The sequence below is a fragment of the Haplochromis burtoni genome, unplaced genomic scaffold, assembly GCF_018398535.1.
Source record: "Haplochromis burtoni strain Fernald_Lab_line unplaced genomic scaffold, NCSU_Asbu1 Contig_6, whole genome shotgun sequence".
NCBI lineage: Eukaryota > Metazoa > Chordata > Actinopteri > Cichliformes > Cichlidae > Haplochromis > Haplochromis burtoni.
In genome coordinates, this window is record NW_024582367.1 from 744401 (window position 1) to 770675 (window position 26275).

General features: G+C 42.5%; 2 protein-coding genes across 4 annotated transcripts; one reads left to right on the top strand and one right to left on the bottom strand.

Moving 5' to 3' along the window:
• Positions 1 to 36: 36 nt before the first annotated feature.
• On the bottom strand, positions 37 to 13636 carry hid1b (HID1 domain containing b). 2 transcript variants are annotated; one of them, XM_005913802.3, is made up of 19 exons: positions 13334 to 13636; positions 11446 to 11595; positions 10326 to 10490; positions 8491 to 8610; positions 6382 to 6488; positions 5588 to 5704; positions 5064 to 5298; positions 4911 to 4967; positions 4684 to 4824; positions 3853 to 3943; positions 3587 to 3738; positions 2261 to 2339; positions 2010 to 2174; positions 1709 to 1930; positions 1450 to 1589; positions 1286 to 1369; positions 1103 to 1194; positions 313 to 471; positions 37 to 228 (listed from the first exon to the last, which is right to left on the bottom strand). In XM_005913802.3, exons 1-19 carry the CDS (start codon positions 13397 to 13399, stop codon positions 165 to 167), a joined length of 2406 nt encoding a protein of 801 aa, XP_005913864.1. In that variant the 5' UTR covers positions 13400 to 13636; the 3' UTR covers positions 37 to 164. The 2 variants fall into 2 exon arrangements, with proteins under 2 accessions (XP_005913864.1, XP_005913863.1); XM_005913801.3 differs by having other exon boundaries at positions 5055 to 5298.
• A 2543-nt stretch (positions 13637 to 16179) lies between these two features.
• plaub (plasminogen activator, urokinase b) lies at positions 16180 to 23089 on the top strand. 2 transcript variants are annotated; one of them, XM_042223157.1, is made up of 12 exons: positions 16180 to 16315; positions 16417 to 16510; positions 17747 to 17851; positions 17935 to 18088; positions 18534 to 18631; positions 19057 to 19098; positions 19177 to 19378; positions 19464 to 19615; positions 20464 to 20604; positions 21033 to 21181; positions 21270 to 21513; positions 23068 to 23089. In XM_042223157.1, exons 1-11 carry the CDS (start codon positions 16223 to 16225, stop codon positions 21462 to 21464), a joined length of 1425 nt encoding a protein of 474 aa, XP_042079091.1. In that variant the 5' UTR covers positions 16180 to 16222; the 3' UTR covers positions 21465 to 21513; positions 23068 to 23089. The 2 variants fall into 2 exon arrangements, with proteins under 2 accessions (XP_042079091.1, XP_005913939.2); XM_005913877.3 differs by lacking the exon at positions 23068 to 23089 and having other exon boundaries at positions 21270 to 21960.
• Positions 23090 to 26275: the final 3186 nt, after the last annotated feature.

A 26275-nucleotide genomic window follows, 5' to 3' on the forward strand; every position in this document is an offset into this window, starting at 1 on the left:
TGGCAAAATAAATAAATGTCCTACAAAACTGCCAGATATTGTCATTTTTCCTTTAATTGGACACATTTACACATTCTTCATCTTTACATTACTTGGCATCAAGAATGAGCCGTCCTGATTTTTAATAACAGTTCAGGTGTGAGGAAGATAAACCAGCAGCTCCTCTAAATCCTCTGGATCTCAAACAGCCTGATGTCTGTGTCGTACCAGATCGGAGGGTCAACATTACTGCGGGAAGAAGGAAAAAAAAACAAAACGCTAACAGAGGAGTTCACTGAACACATCCCAAAGAATACAGGCAGGTTTATTTACCGTAAGTAGATGACGCCCCAAATGTATGTGCGGAACCACATGGCCGTGCCAGCGTTGGCTTGGTACTTCCTGATGAGGATGGGGTGGGGGACGGGTAGGAGACCCACGAGTGTGCCGTGCTGCAGGAACTTGAGGATTTCCGACTCGTCAGTCAGACCCCTGAGGACGACAATAAACCGCGAGACACTGAGAATAAATCTGACGTCTAAATGCAAAGAATCAATAGTAACTTTTATGTGATAAATCTGTAAAAAGTGCTACTGTTTAAATTAACATGTTTGATGCTCCACAGAAATGAGTTTATTAAAGTGAACCTGTTCTGCAAAAATAACTGTTTTCAATCAGAAGTGCAACAAATTTCATTTCTTCAAAGAAAAGTGCACGCTCGTTGTATTAAACGTCATACAGACACATAAATGAGGTCGTTTATGTTTAATTTGTGTTTTCAGAGATCAAATATAGAAGTGAAGCTTACAGGTCAAACAAAACAACTGCAGGCAGAAACGAAAGCTTCACGATTCAATAATTACCTCGAGGAGGAGGTTGTGTTTGCAGGTGTGTGTCTGTAAACACGATGGCTCAAAAGTTCTGAATGAATTCTGTTCAAACTGTAGGCGGGCTCATGTTAATCTATTATAATAACATTCCAGGTCACAGACAATAACTTTGCATTAAGACAGTTTTGGTTCATTTCTTCCAACCCTGCCTGGTGCTGCTCATTAACTAATACAGGTATTCATTAGTTATCACATAATGCATCGTTTAGTTTAGAATCTGAGGGATTTCCTACTTGTCGATGCAAATCTTCTCCACCTGAGGAACCAGGACTTGCAGCAACCTCATGATCGTCTGCAGGGGAAGTTTGGCCTTCCACGAGGAGACCTAAATGATGGAGGACGTCACATGACAGAAAATACACCCACGGAGCAGATGGTAGAAGGTAAATCTGAGCAGATGAAGGATTTGTTCTGACCCAGTCGGAGTTAGCGCTCCACGCAGCCGTTGATGAGACGCTCGACAGTCGACTCCTCGCCGACTCCAACTGCGTGCGGTTAACCTAACACCAAAAAATAAACCACTTTAACTGCAGCAACTAAACTTCTGTGTGTGTGTGAGAGAGACGAGCCATCTGCTCACCTCGTGATCTCTCTCAGACTCGCTGTCGCTGGCTCCGGCTGCGATGCTGCTTTTAGACGTGTGCGGAGAGTCCAAATGTGGCACAGTGATCATCGTTCCATCCTGACTCACCTGAGACTTCTCTGTTATCTTATCGATTCCTACAACACATGATGACATGAAGAAGGCCTTTAAAGGAACAGTTTGACGTTTTTGGAAACCCCAGATATAGACTAAGTAAAAATCCTCGTTATTTGAAATTCTACTTCTTACTTCCTACCTGGAGTGGCCTCTAAGCTGGCTTTGAGTGTGCCGGGCTCGGCGGGTACAGCAGGTCTGGAGCCCTCCATGGACTCATTCTCTACAGAGTTCGTCCTAGAGATTCCCGTCCTCTTCTTCTTTTGCAGGGCCCTCTGAATAGACGTGGTATCGGACGGCAGGTTGGCCAGCTGGTGGAAAACGTTTCGCTTACGGATGATGGCGTACACCAGGTTGAAGTTACCTGTGAAAGGAGGGTTCAGATTGTTATTTGGGCAAAAGCCGTGACCTGCAAACCGATGAGCCAGTGTCTGCGTTCTCACCATCAAACTGATACTGGATGATGTTGTTGCAGACCTCCAGCAGGAAGAAGACCAGGTGGTGGTTCTGCGGTGAGGAGAAGAGGAACCAGGGCGTGGAGAAGGCCTCCAGGAGGTGAAGCAGTTTGTTGGCTGCCACCATGGACAGGCTCTTCAGGTAAGGTGAAACTGTGGAAGCACAAAATGTCATCCCAAGGCTCAAGCAGCTCTGTTGCTCCTCCACCAGGGGGCAGCATTTGCACTGTAATACTCACTGTTCACTATGATGGTGAGCAGGCAGTCGAACAGAGGCTGGAGACGCTGGTGTCCGCTGGAGATGATTTTGTGGAAGATCTAAACATGACAAAGTACTTAGAACAAACTCAGTGGAGACTGAAAACGAAAGTAAAAACACTCAAGCTTCCATCACAAAGTCAAACCACAAAAAATATCCTGTCTGTCTTATAAAAACGCAAAAACGATGATGTCCTGAGATCTTTAGGAGAGCTTTAATTAAAAATGCAAGACCAGAATGTACATGACATTCAGCTACAATTAAAAAGAGAGAAAATGTTTTATTCCAGGTCAAATAAAATGTATTTATAATACAAAGTAAAAAAAATCAGATTAATCCAAGTTTTTGTTTTGTTTTTTGTGGTTGTTGCTGCAATTTGTCTTTCTGCATTAATTAAATACCTGCTGCAGTAACAGGAACCATCCACAGATACTGGTAAAGCTGAAAGTTGGAGGATCGGGCGCTAGCAGGCACCTGGGATCTACCTCCCTGCAAGGCCTGAGCTCCATTAACTGGAGCCTCTGAACTCTACACTGCCAACCCATAAATGCTTTTGGTACTTTGTGTGATTATTATTCTATCACTTATCACCAATTAAATATCTGTAAATGTGCATCGTTAACCAAGTTTGCTATTGTTAGCTGATAACTGCATAAGAATCCTGCACACATCCATCTTTTATATCCAGTCTGGACCACAGGTGTCAAACTCCAGTCGTCGAGGGCTGCTTTAATGACCTACTAAAATTAGTAGATCATTAGCAAGACTCTAATGAAGCTGACTGCATGCTGAGGATGCAGTTCAGCCACTTGATTCATGTTACAGACGCCCAGGAGTGAATGAACATGGTGCAATAAAAGTACTTTTAAAAATACATTTTTCCAAACTCTTACATTTATTTAAATGTACTTGAGCAGGGTCGGGTGTTGCCACCTCAGCATGCAGTCAGTTTAATTCAGGTGTGCTGCAGCAGGGACACATGGAAGAGTTTCAGGACACCGGCCCTCAAGCACTGGGGTTTGATATCCCTGGTCCAGACACAAAACGGACCGTGTCTTTCTGGATCTACTACAGAGGTTAAAACTTGCCTGACTGAAATGTCCAGTTAGTACTCTGTAGTTCTCAGTACTATCCAGAAAAAGCCAGTAAAGCCAGGCATGTTTTACCAGGTGACTGATAATTCGCTAACCCAAGAGTGCGCTCCATCCCGTGGTTTCTTTCTGCCAAACACAGGATTTTCTGCCTTCATTCGTAGATAAATGAAAGAAATAGATTCTCTCATTTATTTCACGCCATAACGTCTCACCACTATGAGCAGGTCGGCGTGGGTTCCTGTGAACACAGGAATGTCCATGGGCACACGGAGAGCGTACGGCTTGTTCAGACGGACGCCAAAGTTTCTTTCTCCACTCAGCAGCAGCAGGATGAAGACGCCGATGTGCATGAGGCCGAGCCGGGCTGCAGACGCACACAGGGGAAATGTTTTGTTTTTAACACAGGGAGCAATGACAGTTCATACAGATTTATATTTATTGTTTCACACGCACGCGCATGCACGGAGACGTGACTCACACTGATCCGCTCGGGCATCGTTCAGGTAGAAGAGGATGGGAATCAACATGTCCAACACGTCGCTGCTCTTCAGGACGAAGAAGAGGAATTTCTAAAACACAAAAATAACAAAATCAGGTTTGGCTTGTTTGCTCCACTTCACTCCATCACACATACAACTTCATCAGCCCCACACACACCTATGAACCAGGACTAAGTCCACATTAAGAAAAAATTGAGAAGGAACCAAATTTTTCAATTATTCTTGTTTATTTTGAGAATAAAGTTTTTTTTCACAAAAAAGTGAAATTACGACTTTAATCCAGGATCTTATTTTTTATTACTACTATTGTTAATTTCATTATACTAAAGTCTTCAAGATTAACGTCGTAACAGCATTTTAGGAAATAAAATGGAAAAAATATTTTCAGTTAATTCTCGAACTACTACAAAATTTATCTTGAAATGAACACCAATCATAAAAAGGAAAAACACAGAACCATGGTGTGTTTTTGTAATCACAGCCTTCACCAGCAGGGGGCAGCATTTTACCACAGACTGTGTCGAAATGTTCTCATTTCTCCTGATTATTTCCTTTTCCCCATTCTGCCATTTAAACACTATGTTTTGAATGAGGGTTACATGTGAGGGCCACACTTACGCTTGTTTATCTATTTAGCAGTAAGAACTTCAGTCAGCATCAGTAATGTCCCATACAAACACACTGTCCAATCCACATTCAGTTCACTAGGACCTGACCACCGTGGTTGCACACGAGCAGCTGTTTTTGTTGATGAAATATTCTCATTTCCTGTGAATCCCTTGGCTTCCTGTTGCATTTCGTGCTCGCACCTTGTTGAAGTCGCAGAATTTCCAGAAGAGGATCAGCAGCTCCTGGTGGAACTGGATCTTCTTGGTGGATCGGGGCAGATAAGTCTGGATGAGAGGGTTGTTGAGCAGCCGAGCCAGACCTTTAAGGACAAAGCTCAAGTCCTGATGAACAAACAAAGAGAACACACACTCATAAACACCCCACGGGATCATGCTGTTAGCTGCTGAACGGCTGGATGTTTCAGTACCTCCTCTCTGTGTATCCTGGAGAGATAATTCACAAACAGGTTGTCAGGTCCACCAGGCTGAAAAATAAATCAGCATCAGTGTTTATATTTTAAATCATAATCTTAAAAAAAATATACTTCCATATATGTGGATTAATTACTCACTGTATGTACCTCTTGCTCCTCCTCCTCAGCTGAGGGACATGTTGAGGGGTCCAGGGCCTGGAGGGCGGCGCTGGCGGCCGAGCCAGCCTCGTGCTCCAGGGTGACGATAAGGATCTGGACCGCCTGCTCCACCAGCTGCTCCCGGTAGTCTGAGAACAGCAGGTGGTTGTACGGGATGCCGTAGCCCACGGGGTCGTAGGCACACACCACATTGAGCAGGGAGGTGAACAGAGGCAGGGCGTGTCTGCGAAAAACAGGTGGAGGTGAGTCTGCACAAGCTTAACGAGGATGAATGAAAGGCTGTAGTGATGTATACCCCTGCTCTGTATGTCAAATATTACTGAACACAGACCTACAAACACTCCTTAAATGAATTCCCTGTTTTTAGTTTTTAAGACGGATGAATTCACTGCCACAAAGGTTTTGGATTTTCTAATAAATTCAACGTTAAAACAGAGAAGCAGAGAGTGCAATTCAACAGGAGAGAAGTTATCTCACTCCGTCTGGTGAGGTGTTGTCAGGTATAAAGTCACCTGTTGTCTGTGGAGCAGAAGAAGGAGATCCAGGGGTTGAGGACTTTGTTTTCAGCGGAGGGAGGAAGGTACATGGCTTCAGAGAAGCAGGTGAGGAGTAACTTCAGCAGCTCTGTCCTGGAAAGGGCGTTAGCACAGGATGGAGGGATGTTAGTAGGTGAATTCAGCCTGATACAAACTGAATTTGCGAGATAGCAAAAGAATGATTATAATCAGGAATCTGTAGTGATGTCTAATCTGGGGGTTTCATCATTTTAGAAGATTAAATTCAGCAGCACAGCTTTACTTATTACTGCATACAGAAAACAAACATTGTTTCTTCTGTTAACGGCAATTAAAAAGAAACGGCTCGTCGTCCAGGCTGAAGCTGTTAGAGCACAAGCAGGAGCGCTCAATACTGATTTGTTGTTCACGTGAGGTTTTTTTCTGGTCACATTCATCTTTTTAATCTTCACTTGTCCTGCTGAAACCAGCAAATCTGGATCGGATGACAAAAACAGAGTATAAAGAGAGAAAAACTTTGACGGCCTCTTTGGGGCGAGCGTGGATGCAGAGGTGGAGCTAAGACTGGTTGGATATCGATGTGACTGACTTCAATGAAACAGATTCATCCAAAATTTCAAAAAGACTCCCGCACGGAGACGCTCAGCCCAGGCACATTCATTCTGATTACATTTCTTTTTGCAGTAGTTCCACATGTGCAGGAGCCCAAATCAGTATTGATTACATACATGTAAGCTCAGACATGAGCCAACACTGCGATGACCAGCACTGAAAGGATGCTGAAGTCTCACCTGTTCAGGTCGTGGACGTAGTTCAGAGGAGGTGCCTGAGCGAAGCCCACGCCGGCCTCCCAGATGTACTCACAGCTGTCTATGGCGCGTATGTCATCAGCTGTATCCTGCAGCAGAGACAACAGGTAAAACATTCAGTGACATTCCTCCCGAAGGTCCCCGAGAGCTGAAATTACTAATGAGCTGAACTGACGACAGGTTTGATAATTGATTATGAATTGAGTTGAAGCTGAAAGTTCTTTGCAAACGTGACCTCTGCAGGAACGGTCGTTCTCGAGGCGGGGCCACAGAGGTCACTGAAAGGTGGAGCTTGACTCATAGGAATGTACTGTCTGTGTGTTTGTGACGCCAGGAGCTTCTCTCACACACTCAGCTTTCCTCCCCCCGCCTCACACCTGGAGGGAGAGGCGGTGTGTGGAGTGTTAGCCTCATTTACTCACAGACGTGGATTCTTGTCCACAGCTAAAGCTGGAGGTCTAAACAGAGCTCCGGGACTGTGTTCACACTTACTTCTACCATGCAAGTCAACAAATGGACCAAGCTAAGCCCTCCGCTGACAATATCTGCATGTAACACCTCCGCAGAGATAACTGCAGCTTTATGAATAGATGTGACAAGGTGCTACCGCTGTAAGTGAACTGACAGCTCCACGTACGCCACACAGCGAAGTTCACTGGTGTCAAACGCCAACCGCAGTGAACTCTCATGTGCTTCTTGAAGCGTGGGATACTCTTTAAAAGCAAAAGCTTTGCATAGACGTTCAGCACAAGTCACTTTCTTTACGAAAGGAAGTTACTTTAGACCTTTGAAGAAGTGTCCAAACCAAGTATGGGACGGGGACCTACACCAAACATCTGAAAGTGAAACAAAAAGGAAGCAGGTCACTGAATCCTTTTACTCTGGTGAGCATAGGATACGCACAGACTGTATGAGAAAGATGTCACCCACTGATTAGTGTATGCACTGAGAAGCCTCAAGCTGAGCAGTGTTGCTCATTCTTTTTGAAACCAGGGAGACCGAGGGACACTGCAGGCTCACTATACCGTAATGCATACCTTCCTTTATTGTCTTCATTTATTCTAAAAAGAACCACAATAAAAAAAAACATTAACTTCTAATAAATAAAGCTTAAAACTCACAATGGAGACCATAAACTCATTAGGAAAGTGTTTACTCAGGTCACAAGACAAGCAAGCTTTCTGCATGAGTACATTTATTTACGTGCTGTGCAGTGTTTTAGCCGCTCGTGTCACACGGGAGGGTCTGTGGATGCAAGCAGGGGCTTTTGACCTCTGCATCACTAAATCCATACCAGGAAGTGAAAGCTGAAATTCAAGGCACAAATGAGGTTTCCCTCCAGCCATGTGTTTCTTTGTGCACACGCCTGCTTCACGCCTCAGAGGTCACTGGGGCAGGTGGGAACAAACAGCAGCTGCTGGCTATTTTCCACATTCTCCTGCACAGTTTCCTTGATTTTAACATTTCCTCGTGAGGTAGCAAGGAGTAAGGAGTCATCCGATGAGATCACCTCCCAGTCTCTCAAACGTCTGAATGTTTGCGGAGCACAATAAAGACGTTTCCACCCTTTCCAAACATGGCCCCTCTCCTCGCGTCCCACAGAGTCACTCATTAACTTGAGCTACCGCCCGAGAAGGTTGTGTTAAGAGATAACAGCGCTAAGAGGTGCTGCCACGGGAGCAAATAACAGGCTTACTTCTTTTATATGAGCTGTAAAGTGCTGACACGGCTGTCGATTCAGAGCTAAAACAAAGCAAACAAACCACGACTCTGAAAGGCATAACTCCAAACCACCTTCAGGTCAATATTTTTATATGTCTAATCCTTTATCTACCTGAACTTTTTGTTTTCAGTGTTAATTAACAAAAACCATGTTAAGACCCTAAAAGCCCAGAAATTAAATATTTCAAACCCAACAATCAAACAACCTCCTGTGAGCAAGTACTCGCTGACAGTGGGAAGGAAAAACACCCTTTTAACAGGGAGAAACACAGGGCAGAACCAGGCTTACGGAGGGGCAGCTGTGACCAGCTACATAATGAGTAAGGCTACTTTTGCATGGTCAGTGCTGCGGGGGGTTGCCAGACTCACCGGGCTGCTCTTCTTGTGGCTCTGGATGGTGAAATCTGGACAGAAGAGCAGGTCAGCAATGGCCAGCAGCAGGGACTCAGCCAGAGGCCGACCTTCGTCATCAGCATCGCGGTCCAAGTGCTGGAGGGAGAAGAGCTGAGGCTGTGACTCTTATGGTACTTTTACTGTATCGTTGCTGGTAAGTCAATTTGTTGTCTTTGTGCCGCTCTGGATCCATTTCAGAGTTGGTTTTTATGTCACTTAAGTCCCAATTAGTTGCTTTAAATCACAGACTGTATGTAGAAAGCAACATGTAGCGTAAAGCCAATGGCCCATCAACTTAAAGTTGATTCTTTATTGTGGCCAGCAGGGGGCGTATACTCCGGTCAAGTCTAGTTCTATAGACATCTTTGGGAAAATTACCCTCATTTCCTTTGCTATATCAACTCAGCGATATTATTCCTGATGACATTATAGGGTTAATTGCTTGCTTTACATTTTATTGACTACAGCACAATGATTATCTTTGAAATTATGGTCCCCGTAAGAACAGGACAGTAAAGCTTTTCTGTGTGACAGACAGCTCATCACCCCGTGAGTGTAGTGTGTCAAAAAAGGTCTAATTCTTTTGTTTATTTGGTGGACCAGCTTCCAAAAATGTGCTTTTTTTCTCTCATGTCTTGAGTTAAAAGATGAGTACTGCTATTGGTTAAATCAAGTCACTGGCTGACTCAGCAGGATCCCTGAAAATGGAGGAAACACCTGGAGTGTAGCTGCTGTCACTCCAAAAAGCATGCATAATGGACATAACCCAAATAAACCAAAAGTCATTCTTATTACGTCTAACTTTGTGTCCTGGAAAGATCAATTATGAGTTAAACTGACATTTTATGCTATACTTTATTCAAGGCTAAGCTACCTAGCTGCTGGTTTTAGCTTCATGTTGAGCAAAAAGACAAGAAAATGATGGATGGGTCATCACATTTAACTCTAAACCACATACACAGGTTTTTCCAAACACTGTCCACTTGTATCTTTCCACAGCATAAATCCATAATCAAATATAAGAGTTCAACCATCCGTTAGCCACACAGAGTCGTTTCATTCATACAATACTGAGTAATCAGCCTGCTCCAACCAGCAGCTGCTCTGCACTTTATTTCAGTCTCCCACTTTCATTAAGAGACATTCAATCCCTTCTAAATTCAACCGCTGGCCAGAAAGAGCAGGAGACACAATATGGGCAGTGTTTGGACGCAGTCCCCTGCCGACCGGGTAACCAGAGACCCAGCAGCCCTAGGTGGGAAACGGGGGGAAGGCAGGGAGAGGAGGGATTTGGACAGACACGTCAAAGCATCAGCAATCTCATCTCACACTGCAGAGTCTGTTCTGAAAATCAGATGGAACCATCGCTTTGAACCGGCACAGATTATTAAAGGTGGAGATATTAGAGAGGCTCAAGTCCTCAGATATCCGCAGAGCCGACAGATTAAACCTAACAAACTGTCTGCAAGCTAAAAGATTTCCTCCAAATGCTTTTTCTGAGACGTGGCAGGAGTTCTTAAATAACTTTCTCCCTTTTTCCCCTCTTCCTCTTCTTTTTTTGCAAAGATCAGTTTTATGAACTATAGATTCTGACTTTTCTGTCTCTACTTTTGTTTGAAAAGTTACTAAAAGCATTTAATCAGCTACCAAACGAATACCTGCAAAATATATAAATATCATCATTTCAATGATATGTGACAATAAAGCTGCAAATATTTGGTGTTTTTACTTGGAATAAATGAAATGGCCAGTATAGGTAAGACTAAAAACAGCCACGTAGATGAATACATTAAAAGATGTCAGCGCCGTACCCCCGCTCGGCCGGGGATGGTGGACCAGAAGAAGCCCCTCCAGTCGGCATCCTCGAAGATGTAGGGCAGGATGCGGGTGAGCAGGCGCGTGCAGTTCAACACGGTCTGGCGCTCCTTCTCCGAGGGGCAGCCGGAGTCTGCTCCCTGGACCAGCCTCTCCACCGCCTGGGAAAAAACCAACACAAGTATCGTGCAAATATGAGATGAAATAACCAAGACAGACAAAAGTCTACTCTTATTTATTCACCCGAGGTGCCTGTTTTACCTGTCAACCATCATTTTATTTAAAGGCCACAAAAAGTGTTGGAAAATTCTATTTTCACCAGGCGACTGAAGCATCAAGCTTCTGATTGGTGAGTGGACTCATTAGTTTGAGCTTGTTTTTATTACAGCGACTCATTCTTCTAAACTCTACGTGACTTCATCGTACTTGTAAGTGTAAAACTATGTCAGCAAATTGGGTTCGGACCCCAACCCCAATCAGTGTGACCATCATGCATGACCAGCTAGCCTTTGTAGCTGCACTAAAATACATTAATACTTGCAGCTGTTTCTGTCCAGCAGCTACTTCTTTGAGGTTATGGTGAAAAGCATGGGTCGTTCCACATGAACCAAATAAAACCTCAGGAGTTTTTAAAAGCACATCTTTTTGTCACATGACCTTCATCCAGTCACCAAAGCAGCTGTCTGTCCTTTAAAACCTTAAACTACCAAATGATCTTCAGACTTAGTTTCTCTGTTTTTCTGCATTTCTATAAATGACGTTTGACCTTTGCCATCAAACTGTGGGAACAACAAACAGCTGCATTCCTTTGTCTCCGACTGTATCCAGGATGGACAAAAGCTGCTCTAAAGCAACGTACAGACGTCCTCACAGCTGGTGGCAACAAAGATCAGACAGAAGACGTCCTAAGAAGCCTTAAACATGTGAGAGAGGGCCGACACAGGGCAGAGTGTTTAAGGTTTCATTCCATGTGGGAGTAAAACTGATTTATACAGCAGTTTAGGACTGAAAGTAAGTCTGCGCAAAAAACTCTAAACTGACTCAGAAACAAGACGATTACACCCTCAGTCCTGATACTGAGTCACGCTTGCCCCAGGCCTGAGGATGTCAGGTTACCTTGTAGCAGAGGGTTGCCAGGTTTGACGGAGACTCCTCTCTGACGGCTCTGATCTCTGCCGCAGGAACCAGAGCGAAAACATCCTGAACCGTGGTGGAGGAGTCCACCCAGAACTGATCCCAGAACACGTCGTCTGAGGCTTCGACGGGCTGCAGGAGAGGAAACGCACACTAACATCAGTGTGTGTGTGTGTGTGTGTGTGTGTGTGTGTGTGTGTGTGTGTGTGTGTGGCTCATCTGCTGCTAAATACATTGTGTTGATGAGGAGGTACGATCTTTCCTTTTTGCTTCATGGCCGACAGAAAACATAACCAAGGATCAACAAGCTTATCCAAATTATTCACATACAGTAACACATTTAATTCTCTGTCAATCAACTGAATGAATTAACAACATTTACATTACTGATAACTTAGTGATTTTATTTTCCCATTAACTAATTAACCATTTCAAAGCTAAATAAAAAAAAGCTGGACATAAAAAGATCTCAAACGTTTTGAGTCACCCTTCATTTCTTCATAATTTCCATAGGAAATCGGAGCAGTGACCTATGGAAACATCTGCAAACATGTTATAAGACAGAGTTTGACATTAAATGTTTGGTGTTACTGGCTTTATTCCTCAGCACAGCCTGAACTCTCTGAGGCAGCTTTCTGTAATTTATTTCAGGAACAGCTCTCTAAGCCTCTTGCATCCCAAAAAGTTTTCCTAGCTCTGGGGAGGCTACTCCATCACTGATAGTCTAGCCAATCAGAATGTACTTTTCTGTGTTCATAATCTCATAAATTCTCAGTTCTCAGTGTAAAACACCACAGAGGGATGTAGCTGATGAGCTGTAGCATGAAGATATGGGACAGAGTTGTTGAAGCTAGGTTAAGAAGAGAGGTAACGATCAGTGAGCAGCAGTAATGCAGAGAAAGAGCCCAGCAGAGTGCGCTTCAGAGTATTGATGGAGAAGTAAAGAGAAGTTCACAAGGAGCTTGGCTGTGTCTTTGTGGATCAGAGAAAGAATAAGAATAAGAGAGGAACTGTGGTGCTGAATGAGGAAGTCATGTGAGACAGCGGTGAGGTGTGCTGAAGGAGCCAGAGATGGGATCGAGGTGGGACGACATCACGGATGTGCTCTGAGCCCCAGGCTGACAGACGAGGTCAGGCAGGAGTGTCTGTGGACTCTGATGTCTAAGCAAGCAGTCGATTAATCAGACAAAGTCAGTTCTTTAAAGATCTCCTTCAGTCTGACCAACACTGAAAAATAAAGACGATGCAGGTTTAACCCAGGATAAATATACTTGAAAATTGATTCTTATTTGTCTATTTTAGCTAATCAACCAATCACTTCTGCTTCGAACACAAGAGTCCATATGAGCCCATAAACACCCAGATTCCAGCTTTACCAGCAGCTGACCTAACATCTGTTTCACGCTACAGCAAACCACCACCCACACACCACCTGGATCAGTTTCGATCACTCGACCAATCGATTAACGTTGCAGCTGTCCCGTCCAGCCCTGTTACCTTTAAACACACCTGTCAGCCAGAGAAACAACTGCTGGCCCAAAACGGATGCAATCTTTAATATTCCCATCTGCACATTAAAGCCGTTTAAGGATCACGTCACAGACAAAGTCCAAAATGACTGTTTGGAGTCCCTCAGACTGCATAAGAAAAAGAAGAAAATCCGTATTCTGAGAGGCAAGCTTGCTTTCTGTTCAAAAATCCTCGTTTATGAAATAACTCCAATGATTTTTTCAGGTTTTTCTCTCCACTTTGTGTGACGTACGCTGCCATCTGGCACTCCAACTTTATCTCCACATCTCCACTAACGCTAAAAGCCAAACGCTCAGCGGAACTTTCCTCATGTCACCTTTTAAAGAAAACAAAACCCGACCTGTGTTTTGGTTGTCAGCTGGACCACCGCTTTCCTGAAGTGAAGTTTGCTGTCTGCGTTTCCCATATTTCTGTCTCCAGCCACCTGCTGCCTGCCTGCCTGGATCCACAGGGAGGATAATCTGCCTCATCCACAGCGCTGTGCGGCCGCTGCGTTCAGGTGCAGCTCGGAAAAGTCACGCTCATGCTGCTTCCAGCGTAACAACTCTCACGTCGCGATTGTGTTTCATTCAAACACACATTTCATTATTTGTTTGTACTAAAAACAAGTATGAATATTTGTGAAAGTAAATGATACATAAATCCAGAGTAAAAATCAGCCCGTGCAAAACTGGGAGGAAGCTAAAGCCACGTATAAAGCCCCCTCAAAGAAACCCAAGCACAATAAAGTGGAATAAAATAACCTACACTTCAACTTAAATCTTAAATAAAGAAGCTAAGCTGCTTTATGAAGAAACAGGGAGATGTTGTAATATCCGTGTATGCATTTTCGTAGGAATATTGCAATATGGATTTTTTTCTTATAATTTCATGGAAAATTCCCAAACATTTAGTAAACCTCCCAAAAAGAAGAGTTTTTGTAGGACAGACACGATAAGACAAACTCTTTTATAAGCAGTTTCATAGCAAACTGAACAAATGAATAAAATACTTTATTTAAAAAGTTATTTTAAAAAATGAATAAAATAATAATGAAAAGTTTTGTGGTTAAACACTGAGAGAATTGGAAATGAGAAATATGGAAATTATCCAAATATCTACGAATGCATTACAAGCACGTTAGCTAAAAAATGCCACAAAACAAGTAAACAAACAAATTAATAAATTCAGTATTAACGAATTAAAGGCACATTAATAATACCAAATAAACAATAAAACAATAAGGATTTTATATGCTAACAAATATAAATATAAATATATGTAGATAAAATAAGAGAAAACCAACCGAATATCACAAAGTAAAATAAAAGATATTCAACAACATTTAACGGATAAAACATGTAAAACCATTCTGGATAAAAATACACATTTAATACGGTATCAATCAAATTATTGTTTATTATTGCGATATGCAATTAAAATCAGGATTTTCCTAAATTAATAGAATCTTTAATTAGCTCCTCTGTCTCAACAAGAGTTGTAGCGATTACCTCGAGTCCCTGAAGGCAACATCAGCCCAACAGGATCCAAACGAGGCGACTTCCGGGATCCTAATGTACATATTTGCTTTCGTGCTTTTCTCATTCTTCTTCAGTTTGCTTTCGTTTACATAAAGGAACATTCAAGAGATCACTGAAAATACGTCATCGTGACGCCACAGTCACCTGCATCTTCATGTCACCTGAAGGCAGGAAAGTGATGCTCGTTAACGTGCACCGTTAGCGCGCACAGAGCCCCTTCAGGTCCAGTCAGGATAAATGAGTTCTGGCGTTTATGGAGCAACAGCGACATCCAGTGACTTCACTACAAAAACAGGCCAATCACATACAATTAATGTCAGTACTGTTTATATATATATCGAGTTATTTTAACTTAAAGTTTAAAAGCAAATTATTAAATTTAATAGCAAAAATGCGTATATATTTATTTGTTATAAATTAGCTTCTGCGCAAATACATATGTTATTTTAACTTATATACTTTAGAGAAGCTGTGACAATGAAGTCAATGCTGTAAATGACTCAGTGACAAACTAGCTCAAGGCCACTTTAGTTGTGTATGATCCCGTTTTGCAGCTTGGTACAGAGCCCGCCACTGTGTTTTTGTAAATCACTTTGCAGTGATGGTACTCAAGTAAAATTTGGTACTATCATTTATTTTAAATTGAGATAGAGAAAAATCTGACTCTCTTTTTTTTTTTTTTTTTTTTGAAAAACGGGTATAGCCCCCTGCTGGGCGTCAGAGGTAGTGCAGGTTTAAGTCTAACTTTGTAACATGGGGCGAATTTGGACATTTTCTAGTTTCAGGTCTTGCTAAATACAGCAGGTCTGTGGTCTGCAACCAGAATGAAAAGAGACAAAAACAATTAAACTATAAAACACGACCTGTTTGACCGATGAACCACCAAAAAAATTCGTAGTCTTCAGGAATAGTTCTCCAGGCTTCTTGAAGGACATTTAAAGCTCTTCTTGGGACGTTGGTGGTTTTTGTTAATCATCCCATCAAGCTCTAAAACACCACTGGCTCAAATCAACCCATGACAGAGTCTACACCATGTTGAACAGGTTTCACACTGTTGTAATTCTCTTCTGACCTCATCCTTACAAATGTTCCTTTTTGTTTGGTGAACCAAGAAATGTCAAATTTGGATTCATCACTCCATAAAACCTGCTGCCACAGGTTTCAGTCCAGTTCTTGTGTAGTTTGGCATAGTCAGCCTTTTTCTCCCAGTTTTTGTTCCTTGGAAGCAAAATGTAAAGAAATGAGGGTTGACTCAAGACTTTAGCACAGCACTGTATACACATATATACATATTTGTGTCAGACCACACCCACTAAAATCCCCAAACCATTTCTTGGTACATCAGTAGTGTGAGTTTCCCAACAGATTATGCTGTATGGAAGCAAACACAGTGCAGAAATGTGATATTCAGACAAATATGAACATGTTTTATTTAATCAAACATCCTGATTCATTTAAATCCAATTATAGTTACCTTCAGCATGTAAACACCTGCAGTTCTAGACTGGCTGACATACCAGAGATACTGATATGCTCCCTGAAAACTGATGGTGTGGATTACCAGTGATGACTCATTCCCATGTACTGTAAACAGCTATTTCTTCACTCTACATCTAGTGGGTCAGCCAGCCAGCTGTCAGCCAATGAGGACTCCTCCCTCCACTGAACAGAATAAACCCCGAGGAGGCTGCCACTCTGCAAGCACGCTCATGCAAAGCCTTCAAACCGAGCCGAGAAGCATCATGAAAACAATGAGAAGCTTTTTCCTCTGCGCGCTGGCTTTCTTGTCAGCAGCTCAGGCTGTGAGGACAATTATTTTTATCTGTTTATATTTTTTATTAACTCCAATTTTATGTTAGTCTTCTTTCACGAGGCTTTATTTAACTTTTTAAAATGTTTTCAGGGCCTGCTGGATGAAAGGAGAAGGCGTGAGTTAGCTTTTTCCCCCCACTCCTCCTCTTCCTCGTCTTCGTTCTCCTCGTCCTCTCAGCGTTCAGGTGAGACGCTTTTATTCATCTCCTGAGCATGAAATGTGTAATTTACTTTGGCAGCAAATAAGCAAAGCTGTATTTAGACAGCACACTTCATTCCAGGTGGAAGCACAAAGTGCTGCTCCTATGATTACCTACAATACTGTGCAAAAGTCTTGAGCCACCTGTATTTATTTATATTTTGCCAGCTTGAAAGTCAATATTTGATGTGACTTCTTGTTTTCCTCAGCACAGCCTGAACTGAATTAGCTCTCCAAGCTTGATGTAGGAGAATCAGCGCTTTTGTGTGGCTGTTGGCTGCCGTCTGTTTCATGATCCCACACTGCTTCAGTAATGTTGCATTCTGGGCTCTGTGGGAGGCCAATCCATGACTGTATGACAGGAAGAATGTGAATGTAGGTCAGTGGCTTAAGGGGCTTAACAAACAACAGCAAACATTGTCAGCTACAAAGACTGGACTGAAAACAAATGAAACAGTAGCTTTAAAATAATTAACAAAAGCAATCACTGAGCCTCCCCCCATCAAAAAAACAAACGAACTAAAATAAATAAAATCACGCAGCAGCAGAAATAAAATGATCATTTGACCCATAAATAGAGTGCTGAAAGGTGAGTCACCTAATGTGAGTCACCGGGTCGTTCCTGTGGTTTGGAGCATACAGCAGTTTCACCTGTACTCACCTGGGAATAACCAGACAGGCTGTTCCAGATTACTTGTGGCTGGTTCACCGCTTACACATGTATCAGAGAGATAGTGCGTGACCTGGATGTTACTGAGTCAGGTTAGGGTTAGGGTCCAGCCCAGGGTCCAGACTCCCGTTTGCCGTCAGAACTTCCTTCATTTTTGCTGACAAAGATTCAACAAAGCGCTAAAAACATTCCTCAGAGATTTAGTCCGTGTCGACATGATATCATCATGGTGCAAATTTCCTGTTCCACCACATCCCAAATTTTATCTACTCGATCTGAGGATTGTGATATGGCTACTTATCCCCCTGGAGGCACTTGTTATAAGATGGGCACACTGTGGTTATAAAGGGATGGACGTGGTCAGGTAGGCGGTGAAACTGCTGTGATTGGCTGATTAGATATTTCTTCTTTCTTCTAATGAACTGGCCAGTCAGTCTTACTGCTATACCTTGTATTATATGACCTCTTATTTTCCAGCCACATTTCATAATCATAAAATATGCTGTCGATGTGGGTCTCAAAAGAGTCGTCAGCTTTCGTCTTATTTTGTAGGTGAGATTTGTCTCAACGGCGGCACCTCGGTCCCAGCGCTGATTTCTGGTGCACACCTGTTCTGTCGCTGCACTGATGGCTTTGAAGGCACACATTGTGAAACAGGTGAGCAGCTCAGCAGCAAACCAAACGTTACTGATAGTTTTCAGATTTTCTAATCGCCCTCACCTGTCATACTGTTACTTCAGTAAAAGCGAGTCACTGCTATGAGGGAGTGGGACTGTACTACAAAGGCACAGCATCTAAAACAGTCAGCGGACAAACATGTTTGCAGTGGGACGAGGAGACCCGGAGGCAGTACCTGCATTTGGACATCAACGCCGGGAAGCACAACTACTGCAGGTCTGAGTTTGGATCTTTGAAGTTTCACATGCCTTTTGCAAAATGTTGGATAGTTGGAAGAAAAAAAATATCAGTGTCTCCCACTAATCAGCTGGGCTCCTTCATATTTTTAAGCGAGTGTAAAAACCACAGCACTTTATCTTCAGCTGTTCTAGCAGTCCAGCTCTTTTAATTCAGGCGTTCATAAACCATAATCTTTAATCGAATAATCCAAACACCAAACATTACAGTTCATGCTACAGATTCCAGTTTTGTGACCAACTAGTCTCAGCAATCAGAGACAGTGCTCATATCAAACCTGTCAGTGTTAGCAGAGACGGTTAGAAAATGTTTTCAGGTCTTTCATGGCCAGATTCCATCATTTATACTCCAACCGTTTGCATATGTTCGTCAGGCTGGACTGTTTGTTTACTTGGATGGTTTGTTTTTTATTTTTTTTATTCAGAAATCTTCACTACAGACGTCGTCCGTGGTGTAACGTTTGGAAAAACCTGCAGCTGGTGTGGGAATACTGCGATATGCCGCTTTGCAATTTCAAGCCACGTAAGTGTGTTCTCTGATGGGACTGTTATTAAAGTCAGTGAAGCATTTTTCATTGCTGGTGCATCAGTCACTGGAGCAAAAGGAGCCAAATTTATGGGGACCAGGAGGGAGAATAAAAGTCCAAAATCCACCATGGATTCAAAGTATAGGAGTTTTTCCAAATGCAGATGAAAATGTAACTGAATTCTGGAAAATTGGCAAAAAAAAAAAAAAAAAGCTAAATAATCTCTTATTTTGTTTAGAAGGGCATAAATATATTTTCTCAGCAGTTCTTTAAGTCTCACTCTGCTTTGGTGCTGGAGACTTTGAGACTTAGAGTATATAAAAAAATCTCCAATGAGAATTTAAAAAATAACCCAGAGTTTAAAGGGTTAAATGTTCTGGGAAACATCTTTTGCATTAAAAAACCCATTTCTGTCTTATAGTTCCACCTGTGGCTTCACCTGTCCCCACCCAGCCAGAGCACGGTGAGTCCTCACTAACGCCTGTGAATCCCATTCCTCGCTTCTCTCAGCGACATTTTTCAACTTTTTTTCATTTTCCAGTTGCAGAGATGACGACATGTGGCCAGCGCACCAGAAGAAAGCAGCTGAAGATCGTTGGCGGAACAGTTGCCACTGTGGAATCCCACCCGTGGATCGCTGCCATATTTTGGCGCCCTAAATCCAGAGAAAAAGTTTTCCGCTGCGGGGGCAGTCTGATCTCCGCCTGCTGGGTCCTCACAGCTGCCCACTGCTTCCCCGACGGGTAGGAAGTGAGACCATTTACTGGAAATGCAGCAGGTGGTGAGAAATAGCTGTGACTGGACTTGTTTTGTGAATTTGTGTTTCAGAAATAACACCATAGCAGAGCGCTTCACCGTCACCCTGGGGAAAAACGCCCTGAACGAGAGCAACCCGAGCGTGGAGCAAAAATTCAGGGTGGAAAAAATCTTCATCCACGAAGGGTTTGATAACAACGAGGGGAACTTCAACAACGATATTGGTGTGAACACACAAATTAAAACATCTTTTGAAACTAAGTTTTTAATCAAGCAGAGCGTTACTCCAGCCTCACTGCCCACAGTTGCAATGCATCTGCAAGCTGCTTTGTAACCCACTTCCACCCCAGCTGTTGTTCTGTGCGTTTTACTGTCAGGTGCCAAAACAGTCAATCCACCAAATAGAAGTTTTGACAGTTAGAAATAACACTTATCTTTGACTATAATTTAAAATATGGAAAAAATATATATTTATAGCAATACGTGCTGGGGGGGTTTTCTCAAAAAACTTGAAAAGAATGTTCAGATTTTAGTCTGTTTGCCTCTATCAGTTAATGAAATCTCAACAAAGAGACACTCGTCCTTTTTTAAAAAATTGGTTTAGGGGTTAATGTCTTTTTAAAATAATACTTGGCTGCTTAACACCAAGGCTGATACTGCTTCAGATCATTTCCCATTAAAAGGGAGTTCTTCCTCCATACTCTCAGCAAGTGCTGCTCAAAGGGAATCATGTGATCAAGTGTCTCAAATGGTTAAAAGTTTGATTCCTGCCTGAGACATAAATTCCAATTGGGGTTGTGTTAGGAAGAACATCTGGTGTAAAAACTCTGCCAAAATCAAACGTGCAGCACTTTGGTGACCCCTTGTGGCTTTATTTACTTTACTATGGAAACGCTCGGACCCTAAAAGGAATCTTAAACCAGCATCCCACATTAGATGGATTTTAGGATCTAGTTACCTGACAAATTTAGTCATTCTGCAATAAGATTTTAGAATTCTCTTGAATTTCAAAGGCCTTTTTCTTAAAGCTGTAATTCAATCAAAGGTGTGATTGTTGATAATTGTCTTGCAGCTCTGGTGAAGCTGAAGACCAAACTTGGTAAATGTGCTAAGGAGAGCAGCGCTGTGAGGACGGTCTGCCTGCCGCCACCTCAGCAGAGCCTGCAGCCAGGATTCACCTGTGACATTGCCGGATACGGGAAAGAAAGTCACGGTGAGGAGAGTCCTCTGAGCATTGTTCTTACATCTGACAGAAACAAACGTATATCAAGTATGTCTACACTAAAATATTACACCTGTAAGTGAAGCCTGAAGCAAATCGAACATTAACTACTTGCAGATTTATGTGTTCGATCCAATAATAACTTTTGTGCTGTTTCAAGTTGAGCTGATCTGTCCACTGAATGTTTGCACACCGGCTACAAAGTCGGGAATCATTGACACACTCTGAACTTTGTGCTCATTTTTCTTTTGTTATGGGAATATTATTGGAAGCCTTACAAAGACAAGTCACCAGCTATCAGTGTAGTAGAACAAGTGAAGGAAACAGAGGCTCATTTAAAACGCCTAATTTCTGTAACTGCAGCACATAATCATAATTATGTTCACCCTTCAGGGCTTTAACACTCCTCTTCTCTCCAGCTTTGTGGTACAGGTCTCAATACCTAAAAGAGGCTCAGGTGAACCTCCTCGCCGACAACGTGTGCCGAGGGAAGGATTATTACGATAACATGATTACTGATAACATGTTTTGTGCCGCTCGTCCCGACTGGAGTCAGGATGCCTGCGAGGTATTTGCACACGTCTGGTCTCGACTTTGATTCCAGAGGTCGGTTTGTCAGTTTCCTTCAGCGCTGCTTGTCTTTTCTTCCCCTGCAGGGAGACTCAGGAGGCCCTCTGGTGTGTGAAGTCGGAAGCAGGCTCTTCCTGTTTGGAATAATCAGCTGGGGCGACGGCTGCGCCAAAGAGCTGCGTCCCGGTGTTTACACCAGAGTGACCAATTACAACAAATGGATAGAAGCGAAGACTCACCTGGGGTCCATCACCGCTGGAGCCATGTTTCCTCAGAAATGACCTTTAAGGCCCGCCCACATGTAGAGGCATTTGCTGGAGAATATTTCAGGTTGTGGTTATGCATGTAAACCTCATGTTTTGTTTCCACTGGTTGCAGTACAAATTGTTGGTGGTGGTGCTGTTTTTATTGTTCTAGTAGTTGTATAGCAATAATATGTTTATTATTCGTATGAACAAATCCCAAGACACAACAAAAACTGGCGGTAATTGTAGCCTACGGCCCTGTATTTCGGTCTGAGATGTGGGAGTAAGCCACAGTATTAGTACAACATCAAAACATGGCGTCAGAAGACCTGTGAAGCCTTGGACTGAATGCTGTTTTCTAGCCAAGAGATGTCCAGTCAGAAAGAGATAATTTGATACGTAATTTGAATGGTAACATCCATCCATCCATTTTCTTCTGCTTATCCGGGGCTGGGTCGTGGGGGCAGCAGCCCAAGCAGAGAAGTCCAGACCTTCCTCTCACCAGCCACCTCCTCTAGCTTCTCCGGGGGAACACCAAGGCGTTCTCTGGCCAGCCAAGAGATATAATCTCTCCAGTGTGTCCTGGGTCTGCAGACCCCGGGGCCTCCTCCCAGTGGGACATGCCCAGAAAACCTCACCCAGGAGGCATCCTTGTCAGATGCCCGAACCACCTCAACTGGCTCCTTTTGATATGGAGGAGCAGCCGCTCTACTCTGAGCCCCTCCAGAATGGCCAGCCACCCTTCGGAGGAAGACGATTTCAGCCGCTTGTATCAGCGATCTCGTTCTTTCGGTCACTACCCACAGCTCGTGACCATAGATGAGGGTAGGGACGTAGATCGACCGGTAAATTGAGAGCTTCGCTTTTACACTCAGCTCTCTCTTCACCACAATGGACCGGTACAGCGTCCGCATCGCTGCAAAACATCTTTCTGAAAATTCGGCCATTTACCATGTGTCGTAAACATAATCCAGCGCTAACCTTGGAACGGTCGCCTGGACTGCAATAACTCAAAATCTTACCAAGTATATTTGTCTTATTTCTCATCAAAATGATCTCATTACACTTAAAATAAGACACAATCAGCTACAGAGCAACATTTCAGTAAGATTTCGCTACTTTTCTCAAAATTTCGAGTTAATAAGTTGGAATTTTGAAATTTATCAAGTCAAAATTTTGAGAAAATAAGTTGAAATTTCAAGTTATGGATGCTTTTTTTTGTTGTTGTTTTTTTGTGGCAGAAACGGGCTTCCATACACCTGTGACTTGATGGATGTTAGCATTAAACACAAGAGACACTAAAACACATCATGAAAAACATGATTTAAGCCATACAACAGAATAAAAGAAACAAACATTAACCCTTTCACACATAGTGGTCACTACAGTTACAGCTATTCAAAGGCCGTTGTTAGAGTTTGTATTGTTGATTGTCATTTATGCTTAGAAATATTTACTTATATATGCTTAGAGTTTTGTAATTAGTTGTAGATTGGTAGAGGTTTTGATCCTTGATAGTCTGCAAACTTTGTGTGTATTAGACAGCACTTTGGGAGCATGAGAGGTCATACCGTGTTTATTGTTTTATGGTAGAATCAACGTAGTTGCGTCTGTTCTAGTCTAAGTGCTCTTTGTTTAGATGAACTGCAGGACTTCCTCACCGTGTTATCTAGGATGAACCATCTAGGGTGAGGGGGAGGCTACCCTCTTCCTGACCAAGGATGTTTGACCCTTTGATCAGCAGTCCACACACACACACACACACACACACACACACACACACACACACACACACACACACACACACACACACACAGGCAAGGTACTCTTTGTGTTTATGTAAGACGTCATATGTTAATGAACCTATGCATATTCATGTAACCTCAATAAAAGGACAGTGTACGGGAGGACGGACGAGAGCAACTGGGGTCAAGCGAAGGAACGGTGCCTGTCCGGTTCTCTCCCGTGCACGAGAAACATGAAGAAGTTTGCCTACTTGTGTCTTGCTTTGCGGTGTAATTATATTGTCTTCAACGTTCCAGCGGATAGATTCAAGCTACAAACCTATCAGCCGTGTTCTTGTATTTGTGTCAGTGTTGATGGTATACTTGCACATAAACCACTACATTGGACACTGATGTGTCCCTCCATAACCTGCTACCCACTGGTCATTTAATGTTACTATAGCTGTGTGACGTGTTTCACTGTAAGTATTGTTATTATTGTTATTTTTCTTAAGCATTTTTATTCATCTTTTCATGGCTAAAGATGATTAAAAATACTTAAGTAAAAAATCCTGATTGAGGTTGACTTAATTCATGCATGAAACGGTTAAAAGACAAATTAAACATTAAGCGGTTAAGTTAGCATAACAACACCACACAAGTACACAAGCTAACACCAGTAAGCAGTGTTACTTGCTTCACTTGTCAGTGGTTTTAATGTTGTGGCTGACTGATGTGTCTCATGCAATAGAGTGAATACACACTCTGAGTCTCCAAATATGAAAACATGTTACTGTTTCACAAACACACGAGTAAGCAATGGGCTTCAGACTGAGTTAATGTTAGTATTAAAATGAGAATTCAACAAGTTCATTCTTATCTTAAGAGCCAGTGTTACCAGTGTTTTTGCTGGTTTTATCATCTTCCAGTCAGGTTTACCTTAGCTCAAAGTTAAACACTTTAGAAATCACTCCTGTGCTTCTGCTAGTAAAGTGACAATGTGCAGGACTTATTTGTGTGGAAACTTTAAATCTGCTGTGTTTAAATGAAATGCTGATGTTCTTAGAAACAGAGTAATGTGTAATGCTGTGTGATGGTTATTGTGTCTGTATCTAGTCAGGTCCACACCTACTTATTCACTGGTTTCATTGTAGAAGTTAAGAAATCAAAACTATGTAGTCACACAGATACCGATGACAGACCGGGACACTATTGTTGGTGTGTTGCTCAGGTTCATGAGATCATACCTTGAATAATTTGAACACGGCTCTTCCAGTAGCTGAAACCTGTTAAAATTCAGGAATCTAAAATGCTTCATTTACACTTGCTGCAGGCTACATCCATGTGTTATACTATATATATTTTGTAATTCAAAAGTCTTCATCTTTGTTCTACACGAGGCTGAAATAAGCAGGTCTGCCCAAACCTGGTTACTGTATCATCTCGAGACATATTTTTGAATTTTTATGGATTCGTCTGCAGATTTTCTTCAGATATTTTCTTCTTTAAATGAAATAAACTTTATTTTACTGTTTTTCTAACATTATTCACTGGATATTATTGAACTTTGGGAATTTCCCTGTTGATGCAAAAACACAACCTTCTGTCTGTCAAACTTTGTTATCTTTAACATTTTCATAGATTCAATCAAAGAAACTGGAACAAATGCTGTGTTTTTCCAACAGACAGCTAGTAACAAAGTGCCTAAAGATGCAATTTAAAACTGGTTCTTTGCAGATGGTGAGGGGTTATCAACCAGCGTACTCCTAGTGCTGGTCTGAAGTCTGATAAATGGGGAGCACTGCACCAAGCAGAGCATCGGCATAAAATCTTTACCAAATTAAACATCTGGATTATCAAGAATGGGATTACCTGATCGATCAGGGCCCAAGTTAGCAACAACAACTGCTGGCACCAACAGGGTGCCAGTTGGTCAAAGACACAGGTGGAGGAGAGGGGGATGGCATATTTGGAACTAGTGAAAGGACATGCTTGTAGGCTCTTGCATACTGTGTGTGCAAGAGCCTAGGTAGAAGGAAGTAAGGTAGGGAGTATGGCAAGCAAGAAGATGCTAAGATTTGTGATCCTGAACTGCTTATCCTGAAGTGGATAAGCAGTTAGGTAAAAGGAGGTCTCAAAATAAAACAGAGCTATGATTCAGGGAATATCCTGGACGAGCCCCCACTTATCTTACAAGCCTCTTGCATGTAAAAAGCCTAGGAGACACAGTGAGTGTAACATAAAGTATAGGCAGTACTAACTATAGACTGAGCCTCCGAACAAACCTAACCATGTGTCAAATGAATTTATTTTACAAATTACGGTGGAGTATTTATAATTATACTACATTATTTAACATAAATAGGCAAGAAAAGAAAAAAAGGAAAGAAGTTAAGGCCAGGGTCTCCAAGACCAAAATAAGCAACAAATAACCCGACTCTTTAGAGAGTAAAGAAACATATTTCTAGGTTAAAACCAAAAAATACTAAATACAGATAAACTCCCCGGCTGGCCACAAAACAGGAGAAAAATATACATAAACAAAAACAGTAGAGAACTCCTCATCTAGCTGCCACTAACAAGTAAAACACTTTACGGACACTTTTTACTGGGGCTATATACAAAGTTACACACAAAGATCTGAATACTGTTCAGCTGTGCCAATCAGGTGTGAGAAACCTGGAACAGCAGCTCCCTTTCAAAAAGAGGCCAAAGTGTCAGTGAACGTAACCCAGGGGTCCCCAATCCCAGTCCACGAGGGCCGGTGTCCCTGCAGGTTTTAGATATCACCATGGATCAACACACCTGAATCACATGATTAGTTCATTACCAGGCCTCTGAAGAACGCCAAGACATGTTGAGAAGGTAATTTATCCATTTAAATCAGTTGTGATGGATCAATATAAACATATTTAAAACCTGCAGGGACACCAGCCCTTGTGGATTGGGACTGGGACCTCTGACGTAACCGATTTAAATTTAAATTGAAACACTGGTTTGAATCAGAGCTCCTGTGGTTGGCATCGTGGTGCAGTGGGAACGATTTTACACCGGATGATCTTCTGCCACCTTTCCCATATGATCTAGCTTTGAACTGGAATGAGAGTACACTGGTGTGCCCCC